The 15,262-nt window shown below is 42.3% G+C and overlaps 1 protein-coding gene across 2 annotated transcripts in view; it reads right to left on the bottom strand.

Moving 5' to 3' along the window:
- LOC102529311 (coiled-coil domain-containing protein 162) overlaps window positions 1-15,262 on the bottom strand; it is a 151,914-nt gene that overhangs the window by 42,294 nt on the left and 94,358 nt on the right. For both annotated transcript variants that reach the window (XM_072965712.1, XM_072965713.1), the window contains 3 exons: window positions 13,266-13,431; window positions 8,644-8,782; window positions 273-426 (listed from right to left, as the gene is read on the bottom strand). In XM_072965712.1, coding sequence (XP_072821813.1) covers window positions 273-426; window positions 8,644-8,782; window positions 13,266-13,431 — 459 coding nt within the window. The remainder of the gene's footprint in view (window positions 1-272; window positions 427-8,643; window positions 8,783-13,265; window positions 13,432-15,262) is intronic.

Raw genomic sequence — 15,262 nt, 5'->3', positions numbered from 1 at the left:
GGAGGAGATCAGGTGTTGGTTTTGCTACCAGCTGTGAGCAGATAAGCTGTGGTCCCAATTAGCCTGTGGAGTAGTTTGCAGGCAGAGCCTCTGACTGGGATTAACAGCGGCCCATGGGGCCCAGGCCACCCTACCGTGTGAGGGAAGGGGAGCCAACCAAGGCTGCAGGGCATTAGGCACAGAGAGTCCCTGCAAAATTTAAGCCAAACAGAAACAGAGTGACAAGATCCCCTACCTACGACACACACAGATACAAATAGCTCTCAAAGCACCTGGAGGCTCTGTGGATCCAGTGGTGGGGGCAGGCTGAGCTGTGAAGCAAAAATGCTCTTCACTGGAGAGTTGCTGAGTGGTGGCAACCCATGGTACATGCCGTCTGTGACAGACTGGTAGGCAGGAGCATTCCCAGCTGCCAGAAATGTTCTTCTACCAAAAGACGGAGGGAATCTCATTAAAAGCAGTCATTTGGGGGTGGGGGAGGGTATAGCTCAGCGGTAGAGTGTGTGCTTAGCATGCACAAGGTCCTGGGTTCAATCCCCAGTACCTCTATTAAGTAAATAAGTAGATAGATAAACCTAATTACCTGCCCCCCCCCAAATGAAACAAAAAAATTTTAAAAAGTATATACTTAAGTTTCTAAAGCTCAAAACTGTCTTCAAGGTTACTGTAGCAAGGTAACATTTTGAGATACCAATGAGTTTCTTCCTCAGCCATCCCTCACTCCCCCTTCTCTACACACTGTCCTCCATTCTCACAGTTCACTGTCCTCACGGGAAAGGCAGCCACCCTCCAGGTCAGCAATGTCTAATAGGACTTTCTGTGGTGTGGAAATGTTCTATAGTTCACTGTCCAACATGGTCGCCACCAGCCACTTGTGGCTTTGGAGCACTTGAGACGTGGCTACTGTGACTGAGGAACTGACTTTTAAGTTTTATTTCATCTACATCAATATTACTTTAAACTTTTAAATGAAATAGCCACACATGGCTACTGTATTGGACAGTTCAGCTGTAGCTCTAGAACAAAGATGTTGATTGTTGAGTTATTTCAAGACCAATAGCTGAGACAGCAATTGTTGATATGTAAAACCAAATTTTAAGTTGCATAATAAGAGCCTGGGGTTTGAGAGATTGAAACCTTCTTGTTTTGTTTTGAATAAAACTTGGCTTTGCATATCAGGAACTAAAAATTCTGAAGACTAGAGCATGAAACTTGTACCATAAGTCACAGAGAAGGAAGTATGCTTGATAAATCACAATCCTTTTGTTGCCCCAAAGGAAATGAGTTTAGCAAGCAAGGAAAGACTGTTTCTAGAACTTATATCTTGTAGATGCCTAAGAAAAGATGCTGCTACAGGATAAATTGGAGGGGGTGGCCTAAGGTCCCCAGAGCAGAAGGCATCTTTTGCCTAAATCCTTCATGGGCTTCGCCCAAGTCATGCATAAAGCACACATCAAAAAGAAGGAAATTAGCAATGACTGAGGGAGACATCAGCACTGAGGGAAATGAGGCAGCCTCACAGAGACCAGCAGACAATGACAGTGTTGGGGAAGGATCTGGGGAGTGCCTAAGACCCCATGAAGGGGTATCCAGGTGGGGTGCTGAGCAGCATTCTGACCAGAGGCGATACGGGGTTGGACAGAGATGGATGGGGTGGCCGCTCCTCTTCAATGGCTGGGATGATTTATAAGCACCCCCAGGCACTTCTGAGAGGGATGAAGGAGGAGAGGGTGTGGTGTAAGGCTTAAAGTTAAGGTCCAATATTACATTTTCTCCCCTTCTCAATTTATAGGCGTAAGGTCCTCTTGTCAAACAAGCTCCCTTATCAAAGGGACCAAGTGCAGTCAATGCCCGCTTATCCCTAAGGATTGGTTTCAGTTCGCTGCTGAACAAAAAATTATTCAAACAAACAAATCATATCCTCCTGTGGGGACCAGCAGGCAGCACACCCTCTTGATACTACAAAGCCTGCCTCCCGAGCCCCTAGTTGCACAAGTGCAAACACTCTGCGGCCCTGCATGGCATGCAATGTTCTGTTCCCTTCGGCTATGAGTACATGTGACTAAGAAAATGCTGCTGTTCTCATCTGTCCAGTGTTCAGGGTCATGTGCTTGGCCATCCCCGTAATCTTGGTGCAGAATCCTTTCCTGACCAACAGGGTGAAAAGGAGGTAATTAAAACAAAGGGAAGAGGGGATAATCTTGAATTAACTGATTTTAGATCTCAAACTGACCACTTTTAAACTCTAAATGTGGCTGAATGATATGGAATCAGAAAGTTTAATCTTTTTGCCATCGGCAGAAGTAGGGGCTTATGAACTTAACTTCAAAGACAGATAAAGGGAATTCTAAATTTATACATCAAACCATTGCATTAGTGCAAAAATCATACCACCCTTTTCACATATTAATGAGAATTAACAAAAGATAGTTGCATACTGTTACATTCTGAGACACTGGACAAAATCATTGATTTCTCCTGCTAGCTCAAGGATGGAGTTTGGAGTTGCTCAATGGATAGATAAACATTTTCTCCCGTTTCTCATGTTTTATCTTGATTCTCAATGGGCCCTGCCAAGGAACCCATGATTCACTCAACAGCCATATGACAGTGATGTATCGAGGACAGGAAGATACATCCGAGATGCAAAGATGGGACCTACATGGTTCTGACCTTCCAGCCCAATAGGGCCCAGTGAGACAGACCTCATTACCCAGCTGCTCCTGACCTTCTTCTTCTGATCTTCCTCCCAAGGTACTTTCTACATACACATCTCCCTTATAGGTTGTATTATATCTTCTTAAAACAGTGATACTTCAGACAAAAAATGTGGCCTGCCATTTCAGTAAACAATGAACGTTGCCTGCTATTAAACCCTCAGCCCCCGCAGCCATGAGGAGACGGTGTGCCCTGAGGAGAATTCAGGATGGAAAAAAGCAGGATACTGGCCCTTGGAAGGTGAAGATGCATATCCAAGGAATGATTTCAATGAGCCCAGACTGTTGCATCTTCCCATACATAGACAAGCACTAAAATCATTAACTTGAGATGTTTCTTTGTGATTAGTAGTAATCCTTCAATGTCCAACTACATGGTTTTTTTTCTTTGTTTGTTTGTTTTGGAGCAGTCCCTCAAAGTTAGCTGAGAGGCTATTCCCTGGGCTATAGTCCTCAGTAAGGTCCTGAAAAAGACATAACTCACAATTTCTGGTTGTGAGTTTCTTCTTCAGTTGACAGTACCAAAAAGCAGAGTATTCTAATGGAGACATTTATTTCCAGCCTAAAATTAAGAGCACAGAACCCCAGTACCCCTCAAGCCTCTCCATGGCCGCTCCTTCCATGTCATTCCTGCGCTTCTCGGCCACCAATCTGTGGAATTATTTCTCTCTCCCTCATCCTCTGGGTCCAGCTTTGTTTACATCTTACTGTTCAATCCTTGACTGCACTGCTTATATTTTAAAACTTACTTTTTGGTTATTATGATGTTTTGACATCTAAAAAAACTCAGAACTCTGCTGGCTGGGAAGAGACTGCCTCTCCTTCGCTGACCAATTCTGAGAGACAGTTGAGGACCCAACAAAGAATATGCCTTTGATACATAAACTAGCCAATCTGGGCCATTCCTCCTCAGACCCTTGCAATCCAGGAGGCAATATTCCTCTGCTTTAATCATCCCAGGGCTAGTGTACGAGCAACTAGAGACCACCCCTACAGCCCAAAGCGTGCTGGAATTATCCAAACTAGCTGATCCTAAACTGTTCCCCTGCCCTGCCTTGCCTTTCCAGGCCATGGTCTCAACATCCTTCCTTGCTCCTGATCCACGTGGCCATGTGTGACATGGCTCGATGCCTGTTTCTAGGAACTGAGAGTATAAATGAGAGTATAAAACTTAATTTTCCTGAGTTTCTCCTCTGTCTCTTCTTGTGGCTGCACTGCACTGAGCATCACAGAAAAGAACACAGAACACTGACATACTCTCTTATCTTGGTAAGTTTGTGCAGAACTTTTAACTACTAAGTGCCAAAGCCCACCACAATTCTTGGCAGAGTTTTAGAGCCCCTAACACATACTAGATCTGTTCATTTATAGATGCTTGGAGACTACTCAAAAATATCAATCCATCAGACATTAATATGACTGCTCTCCTAAGCTACAGAATCATAGAATATGATACATTCTCTAGAGAACCAGAGTTAGAGTCTAGGGACCACCATTGATCAAATCCTTGGTTATCCTTTTCCTCACTTTCCTGATTTTTCAGTCTAGTCACTGTCCTTGTAGGACCCATTGCTGGGCCAACTGATATTCTTCTAAGTACAAGGACCCCCCTTCCTGGGCTCTCAGATCTGCCTGTGATCCCTCAATAGATAAAGTACATTCTTTACTGGGCATGTTTGCCCTAACGAACTAATAGCTCTAGCTGATGCCTAATCTCACAATAGCTCAGGCTGGCTTGTTTCAGCCCTTACGAGAGTCATAAACCCCACCGTCCTTCACAGACCCTAAACCTCTTACCTCACCTACAACCAATCAGAGACTTGTGCACAAGCCGATCAGGCACCTTGTGACCCGACCTTATAAAAGACCCCAACAACCAGCCCTTGGTGCTCACACAGACACTTCTCGCCTGTGTGGCCCACTGTTGTCTATGGCAGCATACCCTAATAAACTCCTTTTCTATTCCCATACTTTATCTCTGGTAAATTCTTTTACCAACCTGCACATCACCATGTCACCAACGGGCCCCCCTGTTGTATCCCACAACACTCATCTCCCTTCTGAACAGAACTGTGTATTAGGGAGCTGTACAGTGTAATGCTATGCAAGGAAAGGGGTTTCAAGATGATACCCAACATTTTAAGTCCTATATCCTCTTTTGTTTCCTTCCTCTCCATGGACCCCATATGCTGAAACATTTTTCTATCAAATTAAGCATTTTCCTATTTTTAACTCAAAACCACATACTCATCCAGCCTAAGCTCTGAGCTATAGGAAGAAATGAAGAAACATGATATAAAGGGAAGAACAGGGCTCTGCAGTTAGAAAAACTGTATGAATGTAAGTTCTGCTACAACAAGCTGTGTGACCCTGGGTAAGTTTCACAACTTCTCTGACTCACCATCTCATCTGTAGAAATGATGACATCATTGCTATCCCACAGAGTTGGCATGTGGTGGGAACTCAACCAAAGAAACTTCCCTCTCCTCCTTATCTCACTCAGTTCTTATGATTTCAGTTTTAAAAAGAAAGAAATGTGATATTTTCCTTACCAGCAAAACTTTGGGCAAATGTATTTTTCATCATGCCTTTAGAAATACTGAAAACAGATTACTGTGACAACTCACTCAGACCCTCAGTTGGTAAGCCCTGGCCTGTACCTTCTGCAGGGGAAGGTCTAATCAGTGCAACTTGTCAGCAGCACTCAAGATACAGGGAAACCTATAGGAATGAAAGATTGGCTTGTTGCTTATGACGTGGTGAATCTGCCAACCATCGGCCCCTAATAAAGTCAGGTCTCCCCAGTAGCCCACTAAAATGCCAGAAGAGATGCGCCAGTCTCCAAACTGTTCTGCTGCATTCCAGCTGCCTGACTGTCAACAAGCAGTCCAGGGTTTCCTAGATCACCAATCACCTCATGTGTGAGACAGCTACCCACAGAGTGATCCCAGGCAAGCTGGCTCTAGCCATCAGGAGCCGGGAATTCATGGGGCAAATGCTAGGGTTTTTCCTGGATGCAAGGATATAAAGACCAAAACACACCTGCAAAGTGGCCTGGGGAGGCCAGGCAAAAGTTGTGGCTCTTCACTTAGACACTGGAGACCAGGACCGTGGTCCTGAGCTAGGCTCAGCGCACATGAGGCCTTCCCTGTATCTCCTAGAAATCTCCAGAGAACCCTAAAGCACACTGTAATATTTGTGTGTTCAGAGACACTTAAATTGATGAGCATAAAACTAAATTGAGAAATGAAGAGAAAATCCACACAAATTCAAGGACTAAGAAATTAGTGTTGCTTCTTGAGAGACCCCTTGACATACCCCTAAATCAGGCTTACTGCAGGAAATTACTGCACCTCTGGTTTATTCCACAATCTTCTCCTTTATACACTAGTCACTCTGAATGTCAATAACACATTCAGATTAGTGACATTTTCATGCCATAGGTTTTTAGCCTGTTCTAGAGAGTTCCTCTGAAGATTTTTTTTTTTTGCCTCCCTCCATTCTTGAATTTCAAAGGAATTCAATCCTTTAAATCAGGAAGTGGCAAACTCTTTCTTAAAGGGTCAGAGAGTAAATATTTTCAGCTCTGTGGATCATATGATCTCTGTTGCAACTATTCAACTCTGTGGTTGTAGTATAAAAGTAGTCAGAGATTATCCATAAATGAGTGGGCCTGGCTGTGTTCCCAAAACTTTCATTTCTGGACACTGAAATTTGAGTTCCACATAATTTTCTTATGTCACAAAATACTACTCTTGAATTTTCCCCCCAATCATTTAAACACATAATAGCCACTCTTACAAAGTCAGGCAGGGGCCTGTGGCAGTAGCTCGCTAGTCTCTAACTTAAACAGATGAGATTGATTAGAAGTACTCAAGCATTTACCTTCAATGCAAATAGTTAATTCACCTGAAATTAAAGATAAGCTCAATCCTCAGGCATTTCTTGCATTGGTTAATAAATAACTCCTGCAGGTTGGTGGACGCTGCCATTGGGAGACAGACGGATTTCCATCAGGTTCTTGCCTGCGTTTGGCAGAGGACAGGTCAACCAGAGAAGAGAGAAACTTCTATGCTTAGCAGCATGCATCTGTCCTGCAATCTGAGCTGATCTATGCCACAGAGAAGCAGGGGCCAGCTATGAGGGGACTCCACGGGGCCACTGTCCTGTGGTCCCTGACCTACACCCTTCCTCACCTCCCCCAGTCTACGGAAATGTGCTGATCTCATTCCAGGTAAGAGTTCAATTCCTTCTCTTCAAACTCTGGAGAACCCTTCAGTTTACACAAGCAAAAAGTTCCCTGGGGTAAACAGTCATGTTTGCTCAGAGCTGGTGAGCTCTGGGAAGGGTGTGGGAACTTCCCTAAGCTTCCTGTCTCTCTTAGTTATCTAAGGATGACTCTTTGTTTGCAAGTTCAACACTAAGTAAAATCTTCAAGAGGAGTGACATTTGTTTTTCAGCTTTTCTTTTTCTCTGACCTCCTGCCTTCTCTTTAGACTCTCTCTTTCCACCCATATGCTGCTGTCTGGCATCCATCCTAGTTCTCAGGCTTTGGAGTCAAGTGCACCGGGGTTCTAATTCTGATCCGCCACATACTAGCTGTGTGATTCCAAACATATACACACCCTGAAAAGCTCTGAAGAAAAAAGTCTGGAGGAAATACAATAAATGAAGAACTCCTGGAGGTATACCATCCTGGGTGGTTCCCTGAGGTCCTCTGAAAAATATACTGAATAATCTGAAACCAGACATGGGACCCAGTACCCTCCATTCCTGCAGACTGTGCCCGGGCAAAGAAAATCCCGCAAAGCAATTCCTGAGGGAAGCAGAGTGGTTCTCCTGGGAGAACAGAGGCAAGCTGAACCCTCTGCAGCTGGAATCCAAAAAGAACTTCTGGGATATAGTCCTATTTCTTCACGCTATGTACATTCCTTGCAAATTCTGACTTGGGATTTCAGAGCCCAGAGGGCTAATGAATGGCTATCCTGACAATGAGTTAGAGCTTTTATCTCCTACCAGCTTGACAAAGATATACCTTGAAAGCTGTCAATCAAAAGAAAATGAATGAGCCTGATTTTTTTTTGTCCTGCCGAATTTACATTCTAAATCGGGTCCCCTAATGCTCAGAGTAAAGAAAACTCAATGTGAAAGAAGAAAATACAGCTCAGTACGTGTTCCACATTTCCATTCGCTATGGACGCCTGTGCTAACGGTGGGAAGCCATTATAATCCACAGATAAGAGCACTGCCCCCAGGTCCCCCTCATGGACTAAATACTCACACTGGGAATTAATCAAATGAAGTTAATTAATTCTGACAATTTCAGAATAAGCAGAGACCCTCAGGCCTGACCTTGTCCCTTTCCATACATAACTTATTATTTATACAAGAAACATTGTGACTCTCACTCCAAACTAATTTTCTCATCAGCCATGATTAATTAACCAAACAAACATTGTTTTTGTATGCAGAGTGTTTAATACCTACAAGGCCAGAGGTAAATTAATTTATTTATACATTTAACTCAGGTAGTCAATTCCATTGGCTTCAGATGTGCAGTGAAATTTTGCTCTTTTGAAAGGTAATTAAGGGGCTGAAAAAACAAAAAACTCTTAGGAAGAATCATCTTCAAAACTATAAAAAATATGATTCCCCATAAAACATCTTGTTGTTATGCAAGCTAACTGTATTGAAATCACATTTAATAAAATCAAGAATATTATTGTCCAACAGGAACACAGTCCACCATGAGGGACAGCCTTTGCCGCAGAACATGTTTGGCAGCCGCAGTGTCCTGGATCAGGTTGTGCCCCTGACTATTTTAAGTTCATTACCTAATTGTGACAAGTGTGGTCTCCCTCCATGATCACTCAGAAACACCTGCCCCACAGAATTTACTGGACAGGATTAGCACTCCAGCCCTTACCGGATGAGGTACCTCACTGCAGCATCAAACTGCAGAAACATAACCTCCCTTCGGAGGAGGAGGGCCTGGGACACCCGGGTGGGGTCTTGGGGGCTCTGGAGGCTGTCAATCATATTCTGCAGCTCTTGAAGCTCAGACGCTAGAAGACAGACAACATTTTAGTTAGACGGTGTGAAATACAGGCTACCCTAGCTGCCCTATGAACCATCATTTCACCTCCAAAGCTAACTTTTTACCTAAATTGACTTCCCTTTCTTTGAGAGTATACTAATTATGTTTTGCAAGATCAGCAAAGCCTTATGTTCTAGAACCTGAAGTCTGATTTGTCTTTCCTTCCTTCCTTCCTCAGGAATGTAATAACTTGCTTTGCTTTTCAGCAGACTAAGAACATACTGTTGAAAGAAAGTTTCAAAATTTACAAGGCTACAGACTTCACATAGCTTGAAAAAGAGAAAGTACAAGAAACAGGAAAGTATAGGCCTCAGGAGATCTATTGGGGGTTTGAAATTTTTATAGATCATAAACCAGCACTCATTTCACATAGCCATGCCATCGAAATCAGCCTTGTCACTGACTCATCCTGTCAATGGCTCATGAATTAAAAAAGACTCGACTATCTAAGGCAAGTATAAATACATACATACATACATACATACATACATACATGTATACATACACATACACATATCCTTCTAGGAGATTCTAGATTTTAGGAGTAGGTGTGAGAGATTCTCAATTGGCTTATTTCTTGGACCCTTATTGCAAAAGCCCACTGCATATAAACAGATTTATATGTGTTTTGAATGGAAATTTAAGTAAGTGCTCTTGGAGCACTCAATACTTGCTTGAGTCTAGATGGTTGTACTAGCGTCTCTATTATTGATTCAGGAAATGAGTTGTTCAAAATGGGAGAGTTACAGCAAGGAAACGAGCCCTTAGGGAGCACTGGTGAGGCGGGTAGGTGGGCCTCACTTCCAGGACCCCTAGATTGTCAGCTGATTGGTCATGCTCATTAACTCCCTGCAAGGAGGGTGATAGTTTTCTACTTGAGAGGACATCCCTGCTATGGGACAAGAAGGACTGTGGAAGTTGGTCACTGGGCCTGTATGTAGCCCAAGGCAGAAGTAAGATAGCAGACCCATGAGGCATTTCCAGAGGTACTCGATATCAACAGCTTGTCCCGACTTGAGCAGCCTTGCACCGTATCTGGCCTGGGTACTGGATCTCTTCCCATATTTCTGGCGTGGAAAGAAGGGAAAATGAAGGGGAAATGAAGGAGCAAGGACACCATCCACGAGAGTCTGATCAGGGCAGAACCAGGTCTGAGAATGGTTGTTAACGTGTACTTGCAATATACTCTTTTGGCTTTAGGAAAAGATGAGCAGTCCAGATTTCATATCCATTTGATGTCTTACAACAGAAAAGTGTTTCTGGAGTGTTTTTCTAGCCACAAAAGAATTGAGGCCAATTGTCAGAATTTTTATGACTCCTATAAATCTGATGGTCATATTGGGCTGAAAAGAAACTTTCACCAGAAGAGGAGTCACAGAGCAAATTGAACAAGGACTTTAAGAACTTTGTGGTGGACAGGAGGAGGGGTAGTCAGTGAGCCTTATTCGCTCAAGGTCTAGTGTGCTTGGTCTATGAACAATACACTCTGTCAGGCGACAAGGCAGCAATCAGGGGAAAGGTTTATATGCAATGACAATGCAAAAAGAATACAGAGTTTGCACATATCTTGTGATTAAAGCCCTGTGAAATGTATTAGGGCAAGGGCTAGAAGGAAGTAAAAATAGATAAAAATATTTCACTTGTTAGAATGGTTGGATTACAGGTGATTTTTCTTTTCATTAGTTCCATTATTGTTTATATAATGCTGTATTTGCACATTTGAACAATCACTTCACAGCAAAATTGAAGTACATATCGTTAAAATGCAGACATGAAGGTGGGGCCTACCCTTTCCTTGCTTTGTACTTACTCATAATACTCCTCGGTCAGGCCTCCCGCCCTTGCGGGGTCACACTGCCCAGTGGAAGGGGAGGTGGTGGGCACAGGCAGGGAAGGCAGCCTGTCTGTGAGGATGGTTGCCATGTGGCTGTGGTGGGGGTGCTGGGGGCAGACCCTGCACCAGGCAACACCAGGAAACAAACTGGCCTTTTCTTGGGCCTTTCCCCATGAGGCTTCCGTTTGGGAAATCAGACAGAGAGAGAGGAATCACAGGGGGCCCTGCCTCCGTGTGAATCCTCAAAGCTGGTACATTTTGGTCCTGAAACCCTACGCTCAGTGGGTCGTATCAGGTTTGAACTGCCCTCCTAATCCTTTACAGGGAAATCACAGTGCAAATGCCCACATTCTAATTACATCCCCTGCTTCCCCCAGGTTGTTGCTGGCTTTCAGGAAAGGAGAGGGTTTGACAGCCTCCACGGTGTCTAAGAGCTGCTTCCTCAGTCAAGCAGGAGGAGTACAGCCAAAATTGGAAGTGACTCTTTAGAAAATATGTTAAAGCATATAAAAATCATTTTATCTAATTCCCAACAGCTCTGAAATGGCTAAAAGGAGTTGGGTGGGTACATGAACAGACCCAGCTCATCTTTTCACCTTCATTCTCCTTGCCGCCTCTGGGAAGCAGGCCAGGGACTGAGCAGCCTAGCCTTTTTCAAAAGATGATTATCTCGGACGGGGATTATTTTTTTAGTTCTGTTTTCTCTTTACCTATTTTCAGCAAAGCAGAGTATGCAAACCTTTGCACATTCTCCCTGCAGCACAGACGTTCTTACTGGCAACATGACAAGGTATGTGTCTCTAATTGCACACCTTGCACAGCCTGGGCCACGTATTTCAGTGGTTTCCGGTCCATAAGCCTATAAATAGTAAGAAACCAATTTCCTTCATCCTGAATTCTAGGTCCGCAACAATTGGGCCTCATTTGCCACTATCTCTCAGTGTCCCACTGGTGGGTTCCTTATTCTCTGGACTGGTCACGTGCAGTTCTGCCTGTTACCTTTGCCAGTATCCTGTTCTTGTCCTACCAGGACCATCCCTATTGTCCTCCATCGATTCAAGGGAAGGTAAGTCCCCCCAGATCACCTTCTGTGTGGGCTTTTCCCTCCCAGGGGCTATAGGACTTCCTGTGCAGCGACTTCTTCTGGAAACCTGGCTCTGCTCTATCTCGGCTTCTATATCTCATCTCCATATAACACTTGTCTCCCTGTCTCCCTTTCCTGGCCCCACCTCCTTTCTCCTGTCCTTTACCTAAAGCCCAGCCCCACACCCTCCCAATATCAGCTCCCCTGAGAGCATCTTAGTTTATTTCCTAAGTAAACCCCTTTTACAACAGTGCCCAAATAGCAAAAAGGAAAGGATTTAAGAGTGCTTTGGAACTTCTGTAATCTCCTGATGAAGACTTGCTAGTAGTTCTGAAAGCTCATTGGTCTGCAACAATTCTGTGCTTTCTGCTGAGGCAGCATCAACCCTTTCTTTATGCTGCCTCTCCTCAGATACAGGCATCAATCTTCTTCCCAGATCACCACTCATACCTTCCCTGCATCTCCCATCTGAATGTTCACTGTTCGTTACCACAATGCAAATCTACTGGCAAACAAGTCAGAGTCTCCCACAAACATTTCCTTGATGCACTGGCCAGAGAGGAATAGATTCAGTTCTGTCGCATTTGGTTTAAGACTGGTAGGTTTAAATAGGCACATCACCTCATTTTTTGGCTCTTCATATCCTTGAAAATCGTTTACTGTGTCATAATATATTGCTGTTAGTTGATTAATACTTACATGACTAACGACATAATTTGGATGGGAGTCAAATTATTAAAATAATAAGATCAGTTTCCCTGCTTCTGATAATCCCAGCTTCCTAAGCACTTCAGTGTCCTTAATTTACCTCATGCATTGATCTGAGAACTTGCGCTGAGTTGAGTTCATAGATTAGCACTGGGCAGATGAAACTAAAGCTTCAGATGTTCTTACTAACAGGACCACTGGGGCACTGTTAGCCAACCGAGGGCTAGCTTCAAGCTCCTTGGTGGTGAATGCACAGCCCTGACCTTGCCACATTAGTACACAAAGGCCAGGAGAGGAAGGGACTGAAAGCAAACTACTGTTCAATGGGGACTTGTACCTCCTTCTAGAATATTCAGAGTTTAATCCACAGAACATCTCTATGAGACAGACATTGCCACCCTTGTTTCATAGATAGATAAAGAGAGACCCAGAGAGGAAAGTGCCCAGCTTCTGGTAAAACAAGTGACAGAGCCAGGGTAAAAACCCAGGCCCCCCAGCTTCTGACGAGACATATTTTTCTGTTTAACCTGTAAATGTGGAACCAATCCGTTTGGAGACAGCATATAATGGGACTTTCCCTTTGACCTTCTGTCATTTGTGAGGAAATATTTTAGTCCTGTCTTTCCAAGTAATAAGAGCTTCATAGTAATTAACTAGATGCAAGAAGCCCTTTCACAATGTATATGTATATCAAATCATCACGATGTTCACTTTAAATATCTTATAATTTGATTTGTCAATTATAACTCAATAAAGCCAAAAAAAAAGCTTCACAGAAATTGAACTGAGTATTGAAGGTGATTTTAATCACCTTTAATCACTTACCAATCTCCCCAGTTCCTCCCCAGTTACCTCTCAGAGGGTTAGGACTTAGAGGAAATTCAAAACATGCTGGACAGTTTCCAAGTTTGGCAAAACTGAAAAGGTAGGCCACAATGTCATGGAGAGAGGCTATCAGCTGTAGAGTCAGCTTTAAGGCTCTAAAAGCTGCCTGTGGGTAAAAGCAATACAAGAGAATAAATTTCAGGAAGTTTCTAAGGGGCATATAAAATATATAAGCGTTGATTAGGGATAATATCTTTAAACAAGAATATTTAGATAAACATTTTCACAGTATAATAAAGGATAATAATTACAGGATAATGTCTGGAAAAAAGAATAAGCATTTTCATGAACCAAGGCTATATCTGTCTTTGGATAACTCCTGTGGAGGGGGCAAGGTTAAAAGCAATGTGTATCTCTTTGTTTAAAGCCATTGGTAGCCATAAACATATCAAAACATTTTTATATGACCAACCATCAATGAATTACACGGGTCACAAATAAATTCCTAGCAGGATTCACATTCAGACAACATTGCCCTGAGGGAATACCTGTAAGCAAAACATAAATATTTATCAACATAGTTTAAACCCATGACTAAAAATCAAACAATGGATCTTAAATATCAATATTCAGTAAAGGAAGAATGAAACACTATGATTAACTGCAGAAGGTAGTATTTTTACATTAAAGAAAAAACCCTAAAAATTCTTCAATGAAATAAAGGGTAGTTCTATTTTTAATTTTTTTAAACATTTTTTATTGATTTATAATCATTTTACAATGTTGTGTCAAATTCGTGTAGAGCACAATTTTTCATATTTTTAATTTTTTGAGGAATCTGCACACTGTTTTCCATAATGGTTGCAACAATTTACATTCCCATCAACAGTGCACGAGAGTTCCCTTTTCTCCTCAACCTCACCAGCACTTGTCTCATCTTTTTTTAGAACAGTCATCCTAAGGGGTGTGAGGTGGTAGCTCATCAACATTTTGATTTGCATTTCCTTGATGATTAGTGACATTGAGTACCTTTTCATTTATGTGTTGGTCATTGGTATATCTCCTTAGGAAAAATGTCTATTCAGGTCCTTTACTCATTTTAAAATCAAAGTATTGGGTTTTTTTTTAATTTTTCCTTTGTGTTTAGTTTGTTTGGTTTGGTTTTGGCTTTGCTACTGAGTTATATGAGTTCCTAACATATCTGAGGTATTGCTACCCTTTATCAGATATGTAGTTTGCAAATATTTTCTCCCATTATGTAGGTTGCCTTCTCCTTTTGTTGATTATTTTCTTTGTTATACAGAAGCTTTTTAATTTGATATTGTCCCATTTGGTTATTTTTGCTTTTGTTGCTTGTGCTTTTGGTTGATATCCAAAAAATCATTGCCAAGACAGGAGTCAGAGTTTTTTCCCTGGTTTCCTCTAAGAGTTCATAGTTTCCAGTCTTATATTAAGTTTTTAATCTATTTCAAAATCATTTTTGTGAGTGGTGTAAGATAGGGATCCAGTTTCATTCTTTTGTATATATACCTAGCATATGATCCAGCAATCCTACTTCTGAGTATATACCCAAAGGACATAAAATCAGTATATCAAGGAAATTATCTGCACTTCCATGTTCACTGCAGCATTACAATAGGCAAGATATGGAAACAACCTAAGTGTCCAGTAGATGGGTAAATGTATAAATGTCCCTCTCTCTCTCTCTCTCTCACACACACACAGAGGAATATTATTCAGACATAAAAAAGAAGGAAACCTTGCCATTGACAACAACATGGGTAAGCCTGGATGACATTATGCTAAGTGAAATAAGCCAGACAAACCGTGTGATCTTCCTCAAATGTGGAATCGAAAAAAAAAAAAGGCAAACTTATAGAAAGGTGGTTACCAGAAGATGGGGGAAATGGGGTAATGTTGACCAAAGGGTACAAACTTTATAAGATAAATAAGTCCTGAAGCTCTAATGTACAGCATGGTGACTATAGTTTATTTTT

The sequence above is a fragment of the Vicugna pacos genome, chromosome 8, assembly GCF_048564905.1.
Source record: "Vicugna pacos chromosome 8, VicPac4, whole genome shotgun sequence".
Lineage (NCBI taxonomy): Eukaryota > Metazoa > Chordata > Mammalia > Artiodactyla > Camelidae > Vicugna > Vicugna pacos.
The sequence above is the reverse complement of the archived record's forward strand: the minus strand, read 5'-3'. Positions and strand labels throughout refer to the sequence as shown.